This window comes from Xyrauchen texanus, chromosome 11, assembly GCF_025860055.1.
Source record: "Xyrauchen texanus isolate HMW12.3.18 chromosome 11, RBS_HiC_50CHRs, whole genome shotgun sequence".
NCBI lineage: Eukaryota > Metazoa > Chordata > Actinopteri > Cypriniformes > Catostomidae > Xyrauchen > Xyrauchen texanus.
In genome coordinates, this window is record NC_068286.1 from 14,949,414 (window position 1) to 14,974,893 (window position 25,480).

The 25,480-nt window shown below is 36.8% G+C and overlaps 1 protein-coding gene across 1 annotated transcript; it reads left to right on the forward strand.

Moving 5' to 3' along the window:
* The first annotated feature begins 2,908 nt into the window (after positions 1–2,908).
* Positions 2,909–14,247, forward strand: LOC127652111 (uncharacterized). The gene is made up of 9 exons (XM_052138163.1): positions 2,909–3,058; positions 5,861–5,903; positions 6,192–6,491; positions 6,616–6,900; positions 7,026–7,246; positions 7,704–7,802; positions 8,055–8,180; positions 10,269–10,358; positions 10,441–14,247. The coding sequence occupies exons 2-9, from the start codon at positions 5,861–5,863 to the stop codon at positions 10,540–10,542; spliced, it is 1,266 nt and encodes a 421-aa protein (XP_051994123.1). The 5' UTR covers positions 2,909–3,058; the 3' UTR covers positions 10,543–14,247.
* Positions 14,248–25,480: the final 11,233 nt, after the last annotated feature.

Sequence of the window (25,480 nt, forward strand, 5' to 3'; positions counted from 1 at the left end):
GGTGTGCAGCATCACAACTAAATTGTGAGGAAATGTAATTGTTCCCTGTCTAAACCTAAGTCACTTAAGTATCCATCGGACAACTATTACAACAATACCACATATCTATTATGTATCTAATATATGTGTGTGATAGGTTATTGTGATTGTTGGTTGTTCTATTTAGCATGTAGGGATTTACACAATGAACATGTGTATAATTGCATTTGAGAGTCATATCATTCAATAGTAAATGAATACAAACTATTTTGATCTGCAAGGCTTACTCAATGAATTTTGTGCAAAAGGAGTTATAAATTATTATAGTCATGTGAACAAATGACATAATGTTCATATAGTTATTCATATAGTTTGACGAAGTTTAATATTCATTCGACAATTGTGCCAAAGCGATTAAGAAAAACTGTAAAATCTGGAAAAAGTTTCTTTATCTACACGGGAGTTACAAGTAATCTACTGGGATGCAGGAACTAATAAGTGATAAGGTAGACTTCCGAAATTAAAAAGTTTAAAATGCTCTCCATTGGCCACACCAATAAAAAGCCTTGCATGTTCTTTAAAAAGAACGAGAGAAGGACAAACAACTTAAGCCTAAGTGTATTCCCTATATAAATTTAAGCATGTCATTCCACTGTTTGCAGAAATAGACTCTTACAGTATATCACAGACAGGTATGTGGCACTCTACACTAGGGACTTGTTCATTATTTTGACCAAGTACACATGAGCTGCAAAAATAAATGCATCAACTTTAGCCTTGTTAAAATTGTTAAATGTTAGAAAACTTAGTCACTTAGAGTTAAAATTATTAGTCACTACATCCATTTGTCTAATCAGTGAGAAAGGGGGGGTTTCTTTTACAATATAGATGAATATTTCAGTTGCATATTTTCAAAATGTAAGTGAATTGTGCCCAAAACTTTGAAGCTCCAGAAAGCACCTAAAGGCAGCATGAAATTCATCCATAAAACTCCAGTGTTTTAATGTGTTCTGGAGCGATCCAATCAATTTTGGGTGAGAACAGACCAAAATGTAACTCTGTTTTCACTATAAATCTTGATATCAGCAGTCTGTAAGCACAATCATGATTTCAAGCCTGATTACACTTTCTGTAGCGCCATCTAGCTGTCTGCATGCATCAAGCACTAGGAAGTGTAATCGAGCTTGCAATCATGATTGTGGCTAAAGTGAAAAAGAAGTTACATTTTAGTCTGTTCTCTCCCAAAGCCGATTGGATCACTTCAGAAGACATGAATTAAAGCACTGGAGTATAACAAAAAAGAATTCAAAATAAGAAAAATCAACCTATATATATATATATATATATATATATATATATATATATATATATATATATATATATATATATACATAAAAAAAAAAAAAAAAAAAAGTCTAAATGTGATAAAAAGGTGTTTAGGCATGTTAGTTACCTGAACCTCAGAGGAGCTGAGAAGGTAAACTCTTGCAGTGGTGGTTCTGGTAGTTCTGGTAGCTGCAGAGTTTTGGTCACAATGAACTGCTCCATGGAAATAAAGCAAACTGAACACAAAGCACCTGAGGTAAGATGTCTGAGGTAATTTGCATCACTCACAGATGATAAAGTTCTTGCAAAAAAATTAATAATTCCAAAACAAACAAAGAAAGCGTGAGAACCTTTTACATGAGTGTGTTCCACAAGATTGCACTATTATATATATATATATATATATATATATATATATATATATATATATATATATATATATATATATATATATATACATATATAAAGCTTTTTTATTATTATTATTATTATTTAACAGATAGCGGATTAGAGTTTTCGGATAACAGATAACAAACTGATCGGTGTTGACAAGGGACCAGAGCCCACATATTCTTACTGGCACACACCAAAAACATCTTGTGCCTGAAGTCGGACGTGTGATGTTTATTAAATATCAGCCACTTTAGTTACTGACCATGGATGCCGAAGCAGACAGCAGTAATTTAATTTCTGTACTGCATCTCTTATGGACTGGTCTATGACTGATGCATGCTGGGATTGGACATGGGAGGAGTCCTGCAGCCCCCTCTCTATATATCCTGTTGTTTTTTTATACAGGCGCCAGACTAAATGGGTGCGGTCTGTTTGTTCTGCTAATATGAATGTACTCACATAGCTTTTAAGGAAAATATAGAAAGAACATCTGAAGGCTGGTGCAAAGATATATACAGCCTAGTCCCATCCCAGCACCCTACATATTTGGGAACATCATGTTTGAAGAATAAAATATATTAATTTCTCTTGTGACTGATTTTACCTGTGTATTTGTTTTTTTTTTTTTGTTTTGTTTTTTAAAGCACCAAACCAACATCTACCTGTGAAAATTGTATTTTTATATTCTGTTTCTATGGTATAATCAATGACGTTAAAGGAATTCCAGTAAGCTCAATTAGTGCTTTGCTGAGCAAGACTTATTAGGCTACAGCTATTTCCAAACAAATTTGCATCACAGAAGGCTGACTGACTGGAGGCATGCAAACTTATTATCTATACCAAACCAATAAGGGCAAAATGTCAGTTCTGAAATGTCACATATCATTTGTGACACATTTGTTAGTCCATAATTTCTGTGCATATTTTGTAGTATTGCGCCACACATTTAATTTTGAGTACTATTGTGCCACATTTAGGAAACTAAAGGCTCTGTAGTTCTATATAAACCTTTTTAACATTAAAATGACTTGCCTAATAGTATTATATTTTTGTACTTAAAAGGATTTACGTACATTATACGTTTACTCATCAGATGTATGTGTGTACTACACTTCCAACAGTATTTAGTTATTCATTCATTCATTTCGATCCCGACGAATCACATAAACAGAGACGCGGAATGTGCCCGGGGCGGTTTGTCAGCACGCACGCATCTGGCTATGTTAAAACTCGACCGGACTATCACAAGAACAGTCTGAGGACATACCTACTCTCACAATACCATTCACGGCCGCTGCACTTCAAATAGGATTTCAACTTAATACAAAATATACAACAGATCTTCTATACTGGTGATAATGTGAGTACACTACTCTGCCCTATAAAGGCTAAGTGCAGTAACTACAAATTTGGTCAAAAATGAGTTAAGACTTCTAATGGGCTTTATGACATGTGTTCTGTCTTGTGAAAAAATATCTGGGTTAAATTATGTCCCGTTTCGGGATAAATGCATTATCTACCCATAACATGTTTGACTGGGTGGTATAAAAACTTTAAAGGCTTTTTTCTCCGTTTCTTTGTTTGCGTAGTTACTGCACTTAGCCTTTGTAGGGCAGTACTGTTTGTCGTCTTTTTTTATTTATAATCTTTTCTCCAAATTGAGAAAATAACGGAAAACAAGCATTACACTGGGTATTCAAAGTTTATTTTGGAGATGAAAACATGAGTGTTCTTTCTCTGTTCAAATATGTACAATTTGTTTCTGTGTAAACAATTTTTTTGGTTTTGTATTTTTAATTCCAGGCTATTTTCTCCTTCGACTTTATTTTTTTTTTTTACCAGTTCAAGAGTGAGTTCTGTATCTTTTGTTTACAGGCCCCCACGGATATTTATCTGGCTCTAAAACGGAAAGTAGTTTTTCAAACAGGGGTTTGTAAATGGTTCATATTTCGATGAACATTTTCCACTGCTTTTGGTCAATGTGTTGTTCGAAGCTTTGTCGTCCATTGAAAGCAAACTTGCACAGCCATGAAGCGTCGCCTGGTTCATTAAAATGTACGTCTCCATCATCGCAAAATATTGAGTGAAGTTGTGTTATTTATATAACTGTTCACCAATTAAGATACTAGAAATTTCTTCTGATTATTTCTCGTATTCGCGCGTATCACAATGACGTCATAATATGACAAACAATGTATGAATCGTAATAAAATCATAAGTACAGGTGAGGAAATAAGTACAGATAATAATCACTTCCATTATTACAGTATTGCATTTATAGAACTATTCAACTGTTTACAAAACATCTGTATGTTGTATACTGCTACTTTACTATTTTTATTACATCACCACTGAAATATTAAAACACTTGTCTCATATAGGATTCACTTCTGACAATATACTGAGCCAGGTTAATGATGGAGCATTTTGTCTGTCAGAGGTACAGTTGCCCATATCTCAAGAGGTAATTAGAAGTGATCCTTGGTTTTCCCGGTGCATTCTGGGAATTTATAGGGAGTGAACGTGAATCGGACTCCATGGTCAGTGCCTTGATTACTGAATTTGGGAGCTGTTTGAGATGCATTCCAAACCATTTTCAGAGAGGCAGACAATTAGCCGCCATTTCTGTGGGTGTTCCAAATGTTCCAAGTAATGTACTTATATCTTGTTCTTTGTTAACTTGATTAGTAAACACTATACTATACTTAAACGTTTCCATATGACTTTACAAGAAATATGCTGCAGGTTAAATAGTGTGGGTGGACTTAAATGTTTCAACCTGTCAAAGGAATGCTGTCTTTTTGACATTTTCCACAAGTGAATTCATGAAAAAGTTTTGTGGTTGCCTCTACTTATTTCATATTTGAAAATGATTGAAATCCTTCTGAAAATGACTAATTCAATTATTTTGAACAGATTGGACAAAAAGTAGAATGCTGGATGTGGTAGCTTCCCTTCTTCTGCATAATGGCAGATACTCATTCACATTCCATGCTATTTGTTTTTTAATTTCAAGGGTCTTATTATAGCTTTTTTAAGGGTCACTCAAAACTGACCACTACAGAAGGGCACAGGAATAACAAGTTATTGCACACACACACATGTTGGTCTACCTATCATTATGAGGACTTTCCATAGACATAATGATTTTTATACTTTACAAACTATAGATTCTATCCCCTAACCCTCACAAAAAACTTTCTGCATTTTTACATTTTCAATAAAACATCGTTAAATATGTTTTTTAAGCTATTTAAATTATGGGAACACTAGAAATGTCCTCATAAACCACATTTATAGCATAATACCCTTGTAATTACCAGTTTGTAACCTAAAACATTGTCCTCGTAAACCACATAAACATGCCCACACACACACACACTTTCCATAGACATAATGGTTTTTATACTGTACAAACTTTATATTCTATCCCCTAACCCTCACAGAAAACCTTCTGCATTTTTACATTTTCAAAAAACATAATTTAGTATGATTTATAAGCTGTTTTACCCTCACAAATAGTTTTTAAATAAAATAAAAAAATAAAAAAACATTGTTTAGCCTGTTTATTTTTTGTGTGATTTGAATTATGGAGACATTAAAAATGTCCTCATAAACCACATATATAGTATAATACCCTTGTAATTACCAGTTTGTAACCTAAAAAAAAGTAATTGTAAACCACCCACCCACATCACAATCAAAACTGGCAAACGTTAGCCTCACCATGTTTCTCGAAATAAAAAAGGCCTTCGTAGATATTTTGCCCTTTTTCTTTCTCTTTGTCTGTTCTTTCACCTACTTTAGCTGCACTATTATACTTTAGATGCTTTTTGAACTTGTCAGTGCTATACTGCAGATATTGTTGGCTTTTGTATGCCAAATTGCTTGTTGTGTTCCTCATTTGTCAGTCACTTTAAATAAAAGCGTCTGCTAAATGACTAAATGTGAAATGTAGAACAAAGCTACGAAGCAAACAAACAAATACAAAATTATCTTCACTGGAGGATTTCCGTGAAGACATATTGTCATTAAGAGCAGAAGTTCTTAGACGTAGTTCTGACCACATGAAATTGTGTTTATTAGAGGTTTTAAAAAAATGAGAACCATCCACAGCACCAATCAGTAATACATCTTATACATCTTGAATCTTTTCAAATAGATGCAGAGTTTTCAGATCATTCTTGTGGCTGCTATTTGTGCAGGTATGATAACACTTTGCTTCTCTCACACACACACACGCAATATACTTATTGAACATGCTTCTGAAAGGAATGTATAGATTAAAGTTCAGTTCATTTATTCAAAGTTCTTTGTAAGAATCACACAGGACAAGTAGAAACATGTGATGTGTTGACAGAAAAGACCAAGCAAATAATATCTCCCTTAGTTGTAGACATTGCCATCTCGACATGATTCTACTTGTCTTGCAGTTCTATGCAACATAACATTAACAATTTACATTAACCCCCATCCCTCGACCCCACCCCCAGAGTCAGTCTCTGCGGTCTACTCATCTCGGTGGCATTTACCTCATGGCCGTCAGTTAACTCTGGATCTTCCTGAAAGGACAGAGACGTTAGAGTTTACTTCTGCTGATGAGCAAGAGCATTCAGTTATCTGGGAAAAGAAACTGTTTACTCTCCGGAATAAACCTACTAAAGGCCAAGTGTTAAAAGCCAATGATGGCTGGACCTACATAATAAAACATGTCACCTTTGATGATGAGGGAACCTACACCCTGCGCAATTACTGGAGTTCAGTTGTATCCAGCTATACACTGAAGGTCGATAGTGAGTGATTTAAATCTTGTTGTCCCTTACTGCATTCATCTGAACAATATATTTGTGTCTGTCCATATTATCCTTCTTAATTTTCATTCTTTCTTGTTTTTGTCTGCCATACTCTATATCGCAGCCAAAAAAGAAATAATTAATCGTGTCGCAGGTGAAACTCTCACCATACCTTTGGAAGGACTCAAGCAGAGTGATGCCACTCTTCGCTTTTACAGCAACTATTCAACTGTCACGCTGGTGGAAAGCGGAGTACCTGTGGGCAGGAAGGACCCATACTACGCCAACCGGCTTAAAGTAGGCAGCGACAATATCCAAGTGCTCAAAGTTAATGTGTCAGATTTGGGCAGGTACAAACTGACCGATCACAAAGGCCGATTCATCTCAAACACTACAATGCTACTTGTTGGTAAGCATAGCATTACTTCATAATGTAAAAATAACATTATTTACTGCTCACATCTTCATCCTTTTTTCTGCTCTCAATTTCTTCATTGTGGTTTCTGTTCTTGTCTCTTCCCCTTTCTCTTATAGATCACCATGAGTTCACTCCTAATAAAGGTCTTTTAGCTCTTCTGCTGCTTAGCATTCCTACTGGCCTTTGCTTTTGCTGCAGGAAGAGAATCTGCAAATGCAGGAACACTAAAACAAGTAATACACACACAGTGCAGTCCTACACCCCTAATCCCATACCTGAAACTATACCTCCTAGCAACACAGTGATTGGTCCTGCAGCTCCTGAAGGCCCTGGCCAGGTAAAAATGTAATCTCATAAGGCTGATCATTTTGAAACAGCAGCAAAAATGATAATTGAAAGAACTTGACGTTCAGTGTAAAAGAGTTACAGACTAACAGGAAATTAAGTAAGGTGTATGCTTCTTTTCAAAAACACATACAGGAGTTACTATTAAAATTTGATCCCAGTGGAGGGCAGCTCTATTTGCAACTCTTTCTTAGTTTTTTTGTCTTTCACTCTCTTTGTATATGGAAGAATGAGCGTAGTCATTGACCGAGCATCATATTAAGTTTTTTTGAGAGCTGATTTCTTCAAAACTCTGCATTTTCATGAGCTCGACAATGTCCTGAGCTTATAATGGCTACACAAGGACATTGAGGATAATTTAGTACTTTCAACTTTGTAGCTGTACATTAATTATTGCACATATTGTAATTACAGTAACACTAATCATTGTTTGGGGTTTTGGACTTTAGGGCTTTGCTCCTGTATATCCCCCGCTTCCAGACCAAGGTCAGATTCATTACCCTCCTCAACCAATGTGGAACGGACAACCTGCTGTTCCTCACAACCCTGTGAGTTACTTTCATTCATTTAGCAGATCCCAGATCCTACATGTATAGAGTTTGTTTTGAAAGTTAAGGTTTAGAAGGGTGTATTTTATTTGTGTTAAAGTTTATGAAGCTGGTTTTGTCTTCTGATGTGTCTTATGAGACTCAACTCACACATACGCAATTACACACATACACACAAAAGCAGTTGCTGATTCTTTTTATTTACACCTTTAACCAGAGAAATATATTTTCGCATGTTTTCATGTTTTAAAGGGCTTTAATCCTGAGCATGTGCCTCAGAATCCTATCTATCCTCCTAATGTTGGACCTGGATTTCCCCCTGCTCAACCTCCACAGTACAATGTTCCTCCCAGCCAGTATAATCCATCTGCACCTGTGGTACATCCAAATCTTTCTTTTCATCCTATATGTTTATCCAGTACCGCTGCTCCCTATACGCATTTTACGCAATCTGCATAGGGCACCAACTTCACTGGCTTCCCTTACTCACATGTTAAATGTTATTTAAGAACCCAATAGAAGTTGTGTATCACCTCGCGGCTCGCACTACATCAGATTATCGCCTCATTACTTTAAGGGTGCCAACAAAAATGATCTTCTAGGATGTTGTGACCAGATTCACAAAACAATTGTTTCAGTTCTTCTTAATCACGAATTTCTTTTTATTTTCTTATTTTAAGGAAAAGTTTTAGATTCCTGAAAGACTTAAAGGGTTAGTTCACCCCAAAATGATAATTCACTCATAATTTACTTACGGTTAAGCCATCCCAGATGTGTATGACTTTCCTTCTTCAGCAGAAACAAAATGAATAATTTTATAAGCCCATTTTAGCTCTATTTGTCCATTCAGTGCAAGTAAATGGATGCCATTAGGCTGCTGGCTGTTTGATGGTCCAAAAGGCATATTTAGGCAGCATAAAAGTAATCCATACAACTCCTGTCGATCAATTAAAGTTTTCGGAAGTAAATCAATAGATTTCTGTAAAGCTGTGTTCACACTGCCGGCTACTTTGTCGCTGCTGGTGCGATTGCTCTGTTAGTGTGGTTCATTTGAACAAGTGTGAACACTGCCATCCGAACCTTGTTGCACACCAAACAAGCGGACCAAGACTGCCTGAATAGTGGGTCTCGGTCGGCTTCCAAACGAACTGGTGTGGTTCGATTCATATATGAATGCAACATAACCAAAGATGTCTAACCGGACAAAAAACAAGTAATTTGCCTAATACTGGCCTCAAGCATACCTGGTATATATATCTTCACATATCTTCTCATCATAGGAGCTATGTTGCCCATTATAGTTCGCTACAGATGTCGGAACCGCAGCCAGCCTTCCGTGTAGCATATCTTCATTTGTGTGTACAACGGAGGAATTCCTGGCGGTGTTTGACTCATTTACACATTTGATTAGCTCTTCGTTTTTTCTCAGCTGGTAAGAATACCTCTATATATACATACAGAAATCCAACGAGCACATTTAGCCCAGCAGCCAGCATTGTTTTAGATGTTCGGCAAGTTCCATCATCAGCAAAATATACTTCTTAAAAGCTGTCCAATCAGGTTTTGACTTTTTCCTGATGCCTTTTGTTTCGTATCTTTTGGTTTGGTTTTAAAAATGCCAATGTGAACGCTAAGCGAACCAGGATGTATCAAAATGTATAATTTTCTTTTTTTGGTCCAGACCAAGAGGACCAAGAGAACCAAACTACAAGTATGAACACACCCTAAATCGTTGCTTCTGGCCAGCGCTGGATTGCTGTTGAAATGAACTAACTCTTGCATGACGTTTGTTCATCTGTTTTAAACCATGCGCATGCTTCTGACTTCTCGCGTGAATGCGCCATTGTGCTTACATTATGTGACAGTAATATGATGCGTCAACTGCTGGCAGGATCGGTTTTTAAAAGTTTAAATTATCGATTTATTTTTTACACAAATGTATTCATTTGGTTTAGAAGACATTAATTGATCGACTGGAGTCATGTCGATTACATTTTTGCTGCCTAAATATGTCTTTTGGACCATCAAACAGCCAGCAGCCTGATGGCACCCATTCACTTGCATTGTATGGTCAAACAGAGCTGAAATGGGCTTATAAAAACCTTCATTTCGGTTCTGCTGAAGAAGGAAATTTATACACATCTGGGATGGCTTAAAGGTAAGTAAACAATGAGAAGATTTAGATTTTTGGGTGAACTAACCCTTTAAGAGTGTTCATATATTTTTTCTTAAACCATCAACATTTATAGCAAGATAGCTTCTTTTAAACATCTTATAATTGATCCTAAATACCATTTTTGATCTTAAGGATATTTGTGTGAACACATTGACTGCGCATTCTCTAGTATGTAGGCGCCCTTAGTTTTGGTGTTAATTATTAACACTAATGAATGTAGTCCTTTTCTGTGTACATGTGCATGATTGTGTATATTTGAACATTGATGTTCATGCTGTGTGGGTCTTCAGGGCTACACTCCAGTGATGAATAGCGCTCCTACTGGGCCAGAGTTGAAGATGAATGAAGTGTCTCCTGCTGCACCACTGCTCATGTCTGAGGTAATGCATATTCTGTCTCACAGCCCACAAAATCATCACACACAACATTTAACAGAAATTAATAAGTTTCTCCTCTTAACAGTCTGCCACACCCACTGTTTCCATCGATGTCCTCAACTCCTCGGATGCTGGTGTCCAGTTTAGCACTGACAAAGGAAAGCCTTCAAGCAATAACTTCCTGTAGTCACTCCAACAACCTATGTAATTAATATTACAAACTACCTATAATATTAATATTTCCTGACTGTAAGACCTAAAGTGCACAAGAAACAAATCTCTTGGGAATATTGATTAGATTTATACAAGTATGATTTTTTTTTTAATCCTTTCATAATATGGAAGGACAGGTCAACCATTGTTCATTTGTTCAACCTTTATTTTAATAGTAGTATCTTAATATTAATCTTTTCTCAGAACAGATTTGTCATTATTGGTCAATGTTAAATGACTGTTTCATGGCTAAAAATACCACCTATGTCTAAATGAAGTTGTTCATTGCCATAATAATGGAATTGTAAGACTTCATTTAAAGGAATATTCCAGGTTCAATACAAGTTAAACTCAATCGACAGCAGTTGTGGTATAATGTTGATTACCATTCTTTTCTGTACTTCTTGGTGTCATTTACAAGGCTACCTCTAGATTTTTATCAAGATACAGCAAACTGTTCAATCATAATCTTTCCATTTGTCTTAGCTCTTAAATCTCATTTGCAGTCATTTTTTTTTCAAACATGCACTGATCGCGTTGTTGGTGAGAAGATAACCATATTTTGGCTACTTTCTTTTTTAACATAGTCAGATCTAGTCTCTTAAGAGTCTTAGAACTGGACAGCAACTAACTGCCAAGAATAGACATCTAAAGTCTTGTAACTTGTTTAAACTAATGTAACTTGTTGAAATTGAAATGTAGTATCTGTAGTTCTGTAGCTGCTTAAACAGCATCACATAAGCCCCAAGAATTAGCTGAATATGTGAAAATATACGTTACAGTTCATTTTGAATTTAAAAACATGATTATCTATATATGTTAATATACACAATGCATGTTAAAGTTTATGCATGGAAATAAATGCAGATATGTTAGTCTACTAATTCAGGGATTTTTTCAGCTACCACAAACAGCCTGCCTGTAGTTATATTTGCCAAGGGCACTTACAGGGATGTTAGGTGGCCTTGATGGTAAAGCGTAATAACAAATGCTGCAAACAACAGGGCATTTATAATTGAAGCCCAACTATGTATGTGTGCAAATTTTCCGTTCTATTTAAATATGTAGTGGCAGATAGTGGCAACATTTTGACATCTATAGAGTTGGCATTTACTGGCATATTGATGCCTCACATTATAACTTAGGGCATTTTCCAAACACTCGAAGGGTCGTTCCAAATTAAAGAAAATAATATTTGTCACTAGACTGTTAGCGAAAAATACATACACACAGTAATGCCATTCTTCCTTAAGAGTGCCTACATCAAGAGTTCTGTCATTCGGAGTGATCAGGGCAAAGGGATGCTAACTTTCTATTGGAATTTGCCTTTAGCTTGATATCAAATCAGATGTGGAAACATTAAAAATACTAAAACAGTAGAATACAATTTTTAAATATTTATATTCATCCCATGCACTGTAACAGAAATATCTCTTGCATATGTATTTCTGTGTGCACTGTAAATTTCTCTTGTAGATTCTTATTACACATTCTTTTTATATGTATATTTTGTTTATGGCATCAGTGGTCAGCTGCCATTCTCTTCTTATATGTCATATGTGTTGTATGAAACTATAGTTACTTCTGTTTGTTACAGTTGGATTGTATGAATGAAGAATGACAAAAATATGACTTGGTATCTAAATGAAAATTCATGTCATTTATGTGTAAGGTCTACACACAGCCATAAAAATTTAAAATGTTTAAACACATTTTATGCTATTCTGATGCTGTCGAAAGCATGTTTGAGCAAAGTATTAAGTGACAGAAAACTGATCAAATTGACTTTTTTTTTTTCATCTTAACAGCTGCAGTAGGCCCCAAATTAAACTAATGTTCTAATTCTGTCATAAGTCATTTGAGAATGACTCAACTCTTCAGCTAATGATCAAAACTTCATATACATGCTGTGGGACATTAATCTTGTAACTAACAGTAGAAAATATTAAAGCAGTTTTTACAGAGTCGGACCTTGCCCAGAATTTAATACGGTTTCCTGCTAAACCAATCATTTTGCTAGAATCACCTATTGGCATGTAAACGACCAATCAATTTATTATGTGCCATCACGTCACCACATAATAAACTCCGTGCTGGGCGGATTACAAGTAATCTGTGAATCCACAAGTAATCCATGATGCTGATAGAGGTCTAGGACCTCCATCAATGACAGACTCATATATGTTTGAGTTTAACAGGCATTCAAGAAATATGTTGAATTACACTTAAATTCTTTAAAAAAACGTAAACTATTTGAATACTCTTTTATGGTATACTACTTGTAAGATTGTATACGGTGTCTTGTTTTTTTTTTCCTTTCTGTTATTTGTTGCAAATTGTTTGTTTGCATTGCAAAAATCACGAGTTTAAACTGTACAGTGTGGGTTAATTGTTGTTTTACATTGAAATGCATCATTTTATTTCATAAAAATAAGAATGGATCTTGAATTTATTGTTAAAAGGTGCACTCAGTAGTTTTTCCCCATTAAAAAAAGTTTACTCCTAAAGACATTAATTGTAATTTTATAAAACATATGAATAAAATCACGAGCACGCACATGAGATGAGGACTCTAGTGATATCAGTAACTTTATAAAAGCTGTTAAATTCAACATGGGGCAGGATATTTAGATGTAATCCTAGAAAATTTTCTTTTTAAGAATGTGCTTTTTATCTGTACTGTGTTATTTAATAAATGGGAGGTCCATTTAAATAAGAAATAGAATGCACCGATTTCATCATGAGCAGGATTAACTAAATTAAAAAAAAGAAATTAGTTTGAAAGGGCGTGTGTTGTGCCTGGCTGGGGCCTACCCCACTTCGCGCACAGTAACGCTGTATTTCCGCTAGATGGCAGTAAAAACCCGGAAAATTCGTTCAAAGGCTTCACCCTGTTCACTGAGTGGACAAATCTCGTTGTTTTACCTGTAGATGGCACCATAGACAGAAATTAAACTCAATGGCTTCCAAACCTCATTTTAAACGTCTTTGCCAAATGGCCACAGATATATTGGTGTTTCTACACAACTCGTGTCATTTAACACGTTGATATGTCATTTTCTTGTTCTGCTTGAATGTAAAATCAGTATGAGTAGAATTTTACACTACCGTATGAGCTACTCACGAAATAATGAAATTTAAAAAAAAAATATATTTGTCATTTAAACGATATTGTACAAATTCCCAAATGTGTGTTTAAAATGGATGATTCATTTTTTTATTATAGATTTTAAACCCAACCTGATCTGCAGTACTGTGTAAAATTGTTAGGCACATAAGATGTTTCACAAAAACATTTGTCTTAAGATAGTTATTTACATATTCAGCTTTAATGTGTAAAAAATTTAAATGTTAGACTCCCAAACATTACTTTTGCAAATAGAAAAGATTAGAAGAACAGGGAGCCCTGCAATAGATGTCATGTCTCCCACAAAACACACACTGAACATTGTGTCAGTCTGAGATTACATAGAGACAGAAGCAATTGTTACTAAATAAGATGAATTTGATAAAGAAAGAAGCTTGGAACATCCTATCTGCCAATAACCAAGAAAAACTGTGTCCTTGTGTACCTAGGAGAATTTGTTTGTGAATTTGTGTGCTGTTTTAAAGGCAAAGGTGGTCACACCGAATATTGATTTAGCTTTTTTATGTTTAATGGACTTTGTATGATATTAGGTGATAAATTAAAACTGTTTATGTGATTATGTTCACAAGAGCCTAAAGCTTTGGCACAGTTTTGTATATGTATAAGAGATGTCATAACTTTACTTAATCGTTTGACCAGAATTTTTGACAATATTTTTACGTCTAGCTGGATCAGGGAAATTGGACGGTAACTCTTACACTCACTTGGATCCTTATCCTTTTTAAGAATCAGACTGATCCGGGCTTGTGTCGTGGTTGGAGGAAGCTTCCCATTCTTTAATGATTCTGTATAAATTTCTAACAAATGTTCAGCCCAGTTCTATAGCATAAGATCCAAAAACTTCAGAGGTAAAGCCATCTGGCCCTGGAGTATTGCCCGTAGGCAAGGCCTTAATTACCTCGCCAAGCTCCTCCAATGTTATCTCAGAATCAAGATACTTTTTTGCTCAGTCGTCAGTTTAGGTTGTTCTAATGGTTCCACAAAGTTTCTAATATCCTCATCAGTAGACAAATATGTGGAACTATAAAGATCAAGATAGAATTCTTTAAAATCATTATTAATATCAATGGCCGTAGTAAAAATGTCACCAGCAGATTTCACTGAGGGAATGGCTGAAAAATACAAAAGGCATTAAAGTCACTCTGACACCCTGTGACTAGTTCTGTGTGATCACTCTGACTATTTAATTCTGTTACTTTTTGCTATAGTTTCAAGAACATGTTTGGCTGCTCTACAGGATCTCAAATATTGCCTTGAATGTTCTCTTTTCCTAATTCATTGTGTATGATTTCTGTAAATTTTATAAAGCAAATACCTTGCATATGGTTTGAAATCAGAAAAAAATAAATAACATAAATAGATCAGTTTAGACCTAAACTGTTAGTCAATGAATTAAGAGTTTTACAGTGACATTTACTGACATATGCTTTTTTATAATTTAAATTCGATTTATACAGATTCATTTATTTATACTTATTTATACAGATTCATTTATTTATATTCATTTTCTATAGACTGCTGTATTATATACTTGATTTCTCTCTACACATCGTTACTGACGCAAATACAAATAACGTTTGCAGTTGTGAACTGTTTCTTTCCTTAAAGGAAGCATTTACATCGGAAATATTTACTTACTTTATAATACATATTTTTTCCAGTGAGCGATTTTTTTTAGGAGGGCTCCTAAAAGCGTAATTTTTTAACTTTTATTCCAGTCTCCAATTAATGACGTCACGGCCCATGCACAAGACTGAAGGCTCATGAAGTCGTTGGAATGGAACAAACGGAGCTACCAAACAGAAACACGCATACGCTTTTGACAATAGTAGTAAAATAAACGAGAACTCTTGCTTGTACAGTCTTGTGTTGTTCTTAAAGGTTGCAGATGTTGTGCAAGTGCTTGGTGCTTTGACTGCTGATGAGACCGAAGCAGGTAAGTGTGAGTTTATTTATTTATTAAAGTGTATATTAAAGAGTATTTACGATTTGTTAGGGGAGGAGAGTCAACGTGAATCGACTTTAAGAGAAACATTGTTGGTTTATTACCTCATATCTTTAATATCTTTTTTAATGACCTGGATAAATAAAAAATCTATAGTCAGTGACCGACGTCAACGCTTCACAACACCTCAGACGGCCTATCATCATTGAGCCAGAGTTGGCCATAGTAACTGTAAATTTACAGGGGGGAAATTCACCGATTACAATATAGTGGCTGATATAGTTAATTTTTTAGCTGGAATGAAAACAGACCTTTTCTATGTGGATTTTGCATCGATATGACTATGAAAATGTACTCAGAAGGCTGCTTTCTTAAATATTTTTTTCAAAGAATAGTTTACATTGTTATTGTACATTGTCAACAAATTCTATAGCCTAAATGAACACAGAGAATATAAATAATACATGAAAATACATGAAATAGCTAAATAAACATCAGTATGTTCAGTATCAGTCAGTTGCTTACCATATAAATAAAAAATAAAATAAATAACTAAATAAACATCAGTAATGTTTAGTATCAGTCAAATGCTGACTATTTTATTACTGCCAATCGATAAGGGTTAGGTTGTAAAAGAAGAAGCATTTACACCTGCCAAGACAAGAGAAAAACAGTGGCAGCGGTGTTCCACTGTATTCTGCTATACAAGTTCAGGCGAAACTTTCAATAGGGGAAACTTTCAATGGTGGAACTTCTAAATATTACATTTTATAAATGCAATGACTGGAATTGTTCAGTTAAAGGGGATACGAAACTGAATCCTGAACAAAACTGGTTGTCAGGGACAGGGTTAACATTATATTAGTTATATTGAAAAGGGAAAATTATGGGGTCATTGTTTATTAACTTTCCAGTATGTAGGCCTATTTCACAAACTAGTTAGCAACTTACAAAGAAGACACTGCTTAACTCCGCACAGTTTAACTCCACCCTGTCTGCAGAGCACCGTCAGCTCAGCTCTGTAAGAGTTGGAGCACGCTTTGCTGGATGAACTACATCATTCAAAACTATAAAGGATTTACTTTTATTTGTGTACACTCACAATAACAGCAAAACGTTGTGGTTTAGTAAAATAAAGAAATCATAAAGTGTAGGAGCCATGTAATGGTAAAGTCATGTGACCAAACGATAATGGGAGTGTCATTAATTAAGTGGGGTTAAACCTCCTGTTATGTGTGTGTGTGTGTGTGTGTGTTCATGGAAGAATGGGGGTGAGTGCTAGAGCACATATTTTGTTGACCGTGAAACCTGTACAAAATAAAACAACATGCAAGCTTCAAGGATAAACGCGTCACAGAAGTTATTCCTCCACTCAGCTCCTTAGCGGTTTTAGGATTGTTTATATGTGCCGCTACAAGTTAGTCAACAAAATCGTTTGTTTGAGGACGTGAACGCGTCTACTTTGGATTCAAGGACAGTGTTGCCAACTATTTTCAATGGAAAGTAGCTAACGCCTGCTCGAAAAGTAGCTAAATGTCGCCAGATGACGTCATGCGTCATTAGCATATTAATGACGTCATTGCGTCGTATTTGCATTCTGCCTAATTTGTCGGTACTGTAGCCTACTTCAGTTTATAATAACGGTTATCTCCCCTAAACCGTGCTCATACTGTTTTTATATAAGTATATAGCCGAATGTCCAGTAAAACGGTTCTCAATTACATATTTTCTGTTAGGGAACGGAACTTAGGTAACGTTACATGTTTATGAGTTTGGATAAGTAAAATGTATACAGTCTGTAAACATACGATCTGAAGTCGGAGAGTTCAGAAACCGAACCGGAATGAACTAAAACTCTGATTAGTAGTGAATATAAGCGCATGCCAAGAAAAAACGGTCAAATTAAATGTTTTGAATTAAAACAAAGGAGAAGGCAGCTGCTATGTGATCACTGACTGGTTCCTGCTAACACAGCGTGCACATGCGCAGCTCATTCATGTCTATGTCCGCTGGCGTGCAGTCAACGGAATGTGCTGCTCCTCTCAGCCGCTCACTGAACAGAGCAGACGCAGGGGGGAAGTAAGACCTCACGCTTGCAGTACTGGCGATATTTGGAATTTGGAAAGTTGCTAAGGTTTGTCCAAAAAGTCGCTAGATTTGTCGCTAGTCGCTTTTTTGAAAAAATGTCGCTAAACGGGTCTGAAAAGTCGCTAAAAATAGCGACAAAGTCGCTAAGTTGGCAACAATGTTCAAGGAAGAGGCCCTCGCGCTTTTATTGGACGGAAAGGAAGCGCAGCGCTGACTGACGGTGATTTGCCCAGCTCTCGCTTGTTTTAATGAGGATTATTGCACATTGAACTTTTAACGCAACAGGACGGACGTCTTTGGATACGTTTGCTGCTAACAATCATCGCACAATTGGACATTCAAAGCAACAGGACCGACGTCTTCGGATACGTTTGCTGCTGTTGAACTGGTAGGACATTGGGTTGTTACGTGTCTTTGCTTGTGTTCGCGGATGATTTGAAATGGTCTGGCTGTTTGCGGTTTGTTTACGATTGATGCAGCGCTGTTGGTGTTTTTGATGAATCGTTGTTTAGACTGTTGGTCTTTTGCGAATCTATTGGAGTTGTGAGACATATCCGACGATATGCGTTGTTTTGGATTGTGTTCGCTTGTTTTAGGAAGCGTCTAAATGTACCGTATTCAGACGCGCTGAGGTGTGCGTGCTTCAATCATGAGTGAGATTGAAACGGGTGCGGATGTTGAACCTGAACAGGACACGTGTAAAAGAAAAGTTCAACTCACAGCAAAGGCTTTGGCTTATAAACTTGAGCAACTTCAGAAAGAACGAAAAAGAAAAGTAAATGTGATTAAAAGTTCTATACCAGCCATCAAAGAACTCACGCTGAAAAATGAGAACGTTTCAGCTGTACAGTCTGAACTTGAAACTTTGGTGTATACTTTTAAAGAGACAGTCAAGCTTCATGATTCAGTGATCCCATTGTTGCCTACCGACGAACAAATCAAACAAAATGAGTGGTTCAAGCATTTATAAATGCTGTGATGCATTTATAAAGGAGACAAAGCAATGGATAAATGGAATTGAGAAGTCAAGTGACGATAACCAGCAACAACAGTTGAAAACAGTTGAATGCCCTTCAAATGATTCAAAAAAACAGAATATGTCTAAAATTTCCATGCATAATCAAGATGCTATAAACCCAAGTGACAGTATTTCTAATGTTGGAAGTAAAGGATCAAGTCAACGCAGCTCTGCCACAAGACGTTCAACTACATCAATAACTTTTTCAGCCCGCATTAAGGCAGAGGCTGATATTGCAGCTTTGTTGGTACGCCAAAAGTTAATGAAGGAAAAACATGCAATTGAAGAAAAGGAACAGAACTTAAGGAAACAGAAAGAGGATTTTGAGTTGCAAATGGAGATTGCTGTAACTATGGCAAAAGTGAAAGTGCTTAGAGGTTCTAGTGTGCATTATGTTAAAAGTGATGTGACTCATCGGTCCGATGGAATGAATTCCTACTTTGATAAAGGGCAACACAGACACTCAACGCTGATGCAAATTCATTTACTCCTAGAGCTGAGACGCAACAAATTGTTTCTTCTGAGGATGGTGGCAATGCAGGTGCCAAGGCAAACAAGGGGAATGTTTCTCAGACAATTTATTCCCAGAACATCTCAAAGTCAAGTAAAACAATTCCGAATGGTTATGTGAATGCTGGTCCAGGAAATACTGATCAAGTACTCCATATTATGGATAAACAAAATGAAATTACATCTTTACTGATTCAAAAACAGTGTTTGTCATCTTTGCTTAAAAGGGAAATTCAAGTGTTTGATGGAAACCCTCTGCAATATCATGCCTTCATGAAATCCTTTGAAAGTGGTGTGGAGTGTAAAACTGAAAGCCCCAGTGATCGCTTATACTTTCTTGAACATTATACTAGGGGTCACCCAAAAGAGATTATAAAAAGTTGCCAGCATATGCCTGCTGACCGTGGGTATTTAAGGGCCAAAGGTTTACTACAAGAGCATTTTGGTGACCAGTATATAATTGCATCTACCTATATGGAAAAGGCTCTCTTATGGGCAAATATCAAAAGTGAAGATGTCAGAGCTTTACAGGATTATAGTCTGTTCCTAAGAAGCTGTTGTAACTCCATGGAAGATATTCAGTATTTTCATGAGTTGGATACACCCTCTAATATGTTGACTGTAGTGAAGAAATTACCATACAAATTGAGGGAAAAATGGAGATCTGAAGTCTGTGAATTGCAGGAAGCTGTCAAATCAAAGAGCTACCTTCAGCGACATTGTTAACTTTGTTGAAAGACAAGTAAAAATAATGACTGATCCAGTTTTCGGAGACATACAGGATGGTCCAGCATTAACAGGAAGTAAATTGTTGAACAAAGGCAAGTCTCAGTCTTATCTTAAATCTAAAAGAAGCAGTTTTGCTACTACCGTTACAGCAATGGAGAATAAATCAGAAATTGGAACCTACAAAAAAGAAACCGTTTCACCCGGCAACAAGAGTTGTTTGTTTTGTAGACGTGGACATGCTCTGGAATTGTGCCCTCTATTAGAAAAGAGGAGTCATGGTGAGAAGATTACGTTCTTAAAAGAGAATGGCGTTTGTTTTGGCTGTATGTGCACAGGGCACATCAGTAGAGATTGTAGAAATCGCCTTTCATGTAAAGTGTGTAATCTTAGGCACCCAAATATACTTCACATCTACCCAAGAGAAAAGGAGACCGATTCAAAACCCATCAGGAGACAAATGGACACTGTAATGGGCAGTGCTCTGGGATCTGTTGAGTCCAGTGGATTTATTGGGGCTGGTGAATTTGAATGTAAACTTTCCATATTCCTGTACAAGTGAAATCTAAAAAAGGAAATAAGATTGTGATTACTTATGCTTTAATGGATCAAGGTAGCACTGCAGTATTTTGTACACCTGCACTGATGAACAGACTTGGTCTTTCAGGTAAAAAGACTAATATTATCTTGCGTACTATGGGACAGGAGAAAGTTACAACTACCCATGTTGTTTCTGGATTAGAGGTGGCTGGTTTGAATAAAGACGACTTTTGGGAATTGCCTGATGCCTATACACAAAATACCATGCCTGTGCATAGTGGAAACATCCCAAGACAAAAGGATCTAAAGAGATGGCCACATCTGAAACATGTGACTCTACCTGAAATTGACTCTGAAGTTGAATTGCTTATAGGAATCAATGCCCCAAGGGTTATGGAGCCAATTCAAGTGATCTGCAGTGTCAATAATGGACCATATGTAATTAAAACCAGGTTGGGATGGACCGTAAATGGTCCACTAAGAGGAGATGGTGGTGACCAGTCTGCTTTTGAGTATCCTGATGTTACAGTTAACAGGATTTCAGTTTCAAACTTGAGAGCGCTTTGGCAACAACAATTCAAGGTTGATTTTCCTGAGTGTAACAAAAATGAACAAGTTGGGTTTTCAAGAGAAGATCACAAGTTCATCGAGATGGTAACAGACTCATTAATGCTTGTAGATGGTCATTATTCTATTGGCTTACCTTTGAGGAAGAAAAATGTTTGTATGCCAGACAACAGGACAATTGCGGAACAGCGTGCTCTGAACCTAAAGAAAAGGTTGAAAAAGGATGTTTCATTTCATTCTGAATACTCTGTTTTCATGAAAGACCTTATTTCTAAAGGTTATGCAGAGAGAGTGCCAACGGAGGACTTAGGACGTAGCGACGGGAAGGTATGGTACATACCCCATCACGGTGTCCATCACCCACGAAAAGGAAAGCTCCGGGTTGTATTTGATTGTGGTGCTACATTTCGAGGGATATCTTTGAATACCCAACTGTTACAGGGTCCAGATCTCACCAGTTCATTGATTGGAGTGATATCCAGATTCAGGAAGGAAAGAGTTGTAATCACAGCAGATATTGAAGCCATGTTTCATCAGGTGAGGGTGCCAAAAAATGATGCAGATATGCTGAGATTTCTTTGGTGGCCTGATGGTGACCTTACTCAAAATATGGTCGAGCATCGCATGGTTGTGCATCTCTTCAGAGCTACTTCATCACCCAGTTGTGCAAATTTTGCCCTCAGAAGGTGTGCTGAAGACAACAAAGACTTCAGCAAGGACGTAATTGAAGCAATCTTGCATTGTTTTTATGTGGATGACTGTCTGTTGTCAGTAAATTCAGATGAAAAGTTACTATTTATTTACCTTGTTGCTATTTGTGCGAAAGGAGGTTTTTTACTGACAAAATGGATAAGTAACAATCGAGATGTTCTGGCAAAAATTCCAGAGGAATTAAGAGCAAACAATGTGAAGGATTTGGATTTGGACCAAGATTTACTTCCAGTGGAAAGAGTGCTGGGAGTGCAATGGTGCATACAATCTGATGCCTTCAAGTTTAAGATTGTGTTGCAGCAAAGACCTCTGACCAAAAGAGGGATCCTGGCTACCATGAGTTCTGTCTATGATCCTTTAGGAATCCTGTCCCCTGTAATTTTGTATGCAAAAAAGATCTTGCAAGATTTGTGCAGGAAGAAACTAGGCTGGGACGAAATTATTCCTGCTTCAAATGCTCAGGAGTGGATCAAGTGGTTGGACGGATTGCGTGAATTGGAAAACTTCAAAATTGATAGATGCTTCAAACCAACGGGTTTCGGAGAAGTGAGCACAGCACAATTACACCACTTTTCCGACGCAAGTGAAGATGGTTATGGAGTAGTTTCGTATCTGCTTTTGCATAATGTTGACTCACAATCGCACGTCGCCTTTGTAATGGGGAAAGCTAGAGTAGCTCCTTTGAAGTTGGTGTCTATCCCTCAAATGGAACTTACTGCTGCAACACTGGCAAGTCGAATGGATTCAATGTGGAGATTGGAACTGTGCATGGACTTTCAAGACTCTGTCTTCTGGACTGACAGTACTTCTGTACTTAAATATATCAAAAACGAAGTCTCTAGGTACAAAACATTTGTCGCCAATAGAGTTTCAGGAAATCCTAAAGGTGTCTCGATCATCACAATGGTGGTATGTGAACACTGCAATTAATCCAGCAGATATAGCTTCTAGAGGGTTGAGAGTGGAATCATTCCTGAAGAACAAGAATTGGGTGTTTGGACCTCAGTTTCTTCTTTTGCCTGAACAGGAGTGGCTAGTTAATCCTATTGACCTGGGGGAATGTTCACTAGATGATCCAGAGATAAAATCAAGTGTCACAGTCAATGCTGTACAAATAGAGAATACATAATGTTACAACATACTTCATCCAGTATTTCTCCTCTTGGACCTTTTTGAAGCAGTCAGTGGCTTGGATCCTCAGATTTAAGCAATTACTCCTCAATCTAAGCCAGAAGAGGAAATTACTGAGTACGTCTTTAATACAATCTGGCATGAACAAAAACCAACAAACACAACATTTGAAAGAGAAAATGGAGAAAATCAAGGCACAATGTGCCAAAAGTGAGCTTTCTGTGGTAGAGCTAAAGAAAGCTGAATTGGAGGTAATTCGTTACTACCAAAGAAAAAGATACTCTGATGAAATCTCAAGCTTGCAAAAGGGGGAAAATGTGAAAAAGAACAGTCACATTTATAAGCTCAATCCCATCCTTGAAGGTGTTTTAAGAGTCGGTGGACATTTGAGTAGGGCAGTTATGCCTGAAGAGACAAAACATCCTGCTATCCTTGCTAAGGATTTTCACATCTCAGACCTCATTCTTAAACATATACATCAAGAGGTGGGTCATGGTGGTCGAAACTATATGCTCTCAAGGTTGCATCAGAGGTACTGGATACCTGGCGCCAGTGGAGCCATAAGGACGATATTGTCCAAGTGTGTGATCTGCAAGCGTTTGCAAGCAGCTCCAGGGCATCAACAGATGGCAAACCTACCTCTGAATAGAGTTTCTCCAGATAAACCTCCATTTACATACGTTGGAGTCGACTGTTTTGGACCCTTTGAAATTAAGAGCAGGAGAAGTATTGTGAAGAGATACGGAGTTGAAGTGGTACAATCATTGGATACTGATTCCTTTATTAACGCACTGCGACGATTTATCGCAAGACGTGGACAAGTCTTGGAAATACAATCTGACAATGGTACAAATTTTCATAGAGCGGAACGCGAGTTAAGGCAAGTTAAGGCAATGCTGGAACCAATCTCAGATCAACAACATGCTTCTGCAGAAGGGAATAAAGTGGATTTTTAATCCCCCAACCGGTTCACATCACGGAGGCATATGGGAAAGAATGATTAGGTCCATAAGAAAAGTACTTAATGCCACCTTAAGAACACAAAACCTTGATGAAGAAGGTCTTCATACAGTTCTATGTGAAGCTGAAGCCATTATTAATGGAGGTCCCATTACTAAGGAATCTACTGATACCAATGATTTGGAAGCACTGACACCCAATCATTTGCTGCTGTTAAAGACTACCCCATCATTGCCACCAGGGGTCTTTCAAAAGGAGGATATATATGCTCGTCGTCGATGGAAACAGGTGCAATATATATCAGACCTGTTCTGGAAACGATGGACAAAGGAGTACTTGCCTCAACTGCAAGAGCGGCAAAAATGGTCAGCTCCATCTCGCAACTTCGTTCCAGGTGATATCGTGCTTTTGGTTGATGACTCAGCACCACGTAATTCATGGATAACTGGAAAAGTGATTCAGACATTCCCAGATAATCAAGGCTTTGTTCGTCAAGTGAGACTTAAGACCAAGACAAACTGTTTGATTAGACCGGTGACAAAAATCTGCCTTCTGCAAGAGGTGGATATTTGAAAAATATTTTTAAAAGAGAACACAGACATTGACTTATCACATTGACACACCATATATTTTTCACTTTACATCGATTGTAAATTCACTCTGTGCTGACATTGTGTTATGGACTTTACAAGGACTCAGTACTGAATAATTGATGTATTGTAAATGTGCAAACATTTGATTGAGGTAAAAAATGGTTTTGTATTTTGAGATCTTGTATTTATAAATGTCTCCTATGTGTATTTAATATAATTATTGATTTATAATAATTAGGGGCTGGTATGTAGGAGCCATGTAATGGGAAAGTCATGTGACCAAACGATAATGGGAGTGTCATTCATTAAGTGGGGTTAAAACACCTGTTATGTGTGTGTTCATGGAAGAATGGGGTGAGTGCTGGAGCACATATTTTGTTGACCGTGAAACCTGTACAAAATAAAACAACATGCAAGCTTCAAGGATAAACGCGTCACAGAAGTTATTCCTCCACTCAGCTCCTTAGAGGTTTTAGGATTGTTTATATGTGCCGCTACATAAAGGATGCGCTTTCTGCTATCTCTGTCTCTGTGAACTTCTGTCTGGAGCGCGTCATGAAAAGGAACAGAAACTCAGCGTATACATGCCTCGCAGACGTGAGGAAATATGTCTATAGAAAGATTGAATTGTCCAATTTTAAATGAACTAATTTAAATCACAAACAAATATTGTCTGATTATGTAATGCATATGAAACCAACGAGAGGCACAGTCTTTTCTGTTTGAGCTCATTATCATTTTTGGAAGAAGACACGATGTGAATTTACCTCAGAAGAAGAGCGTGATCCGATACGGCCTAACACAAAAAGTCTCACAAAAGTAAATTTTGTGTGTAAAAACTGGAGTCTTCAAAATCTATTATATGTTTCATGAACTTATTTCAGTGACTTAAAAATTACAAACCATTCATATTCTCGATTTCCTCAAAAATGCAAACATGTACATTTCATGTAATAAATGAGCCATGTAATAACA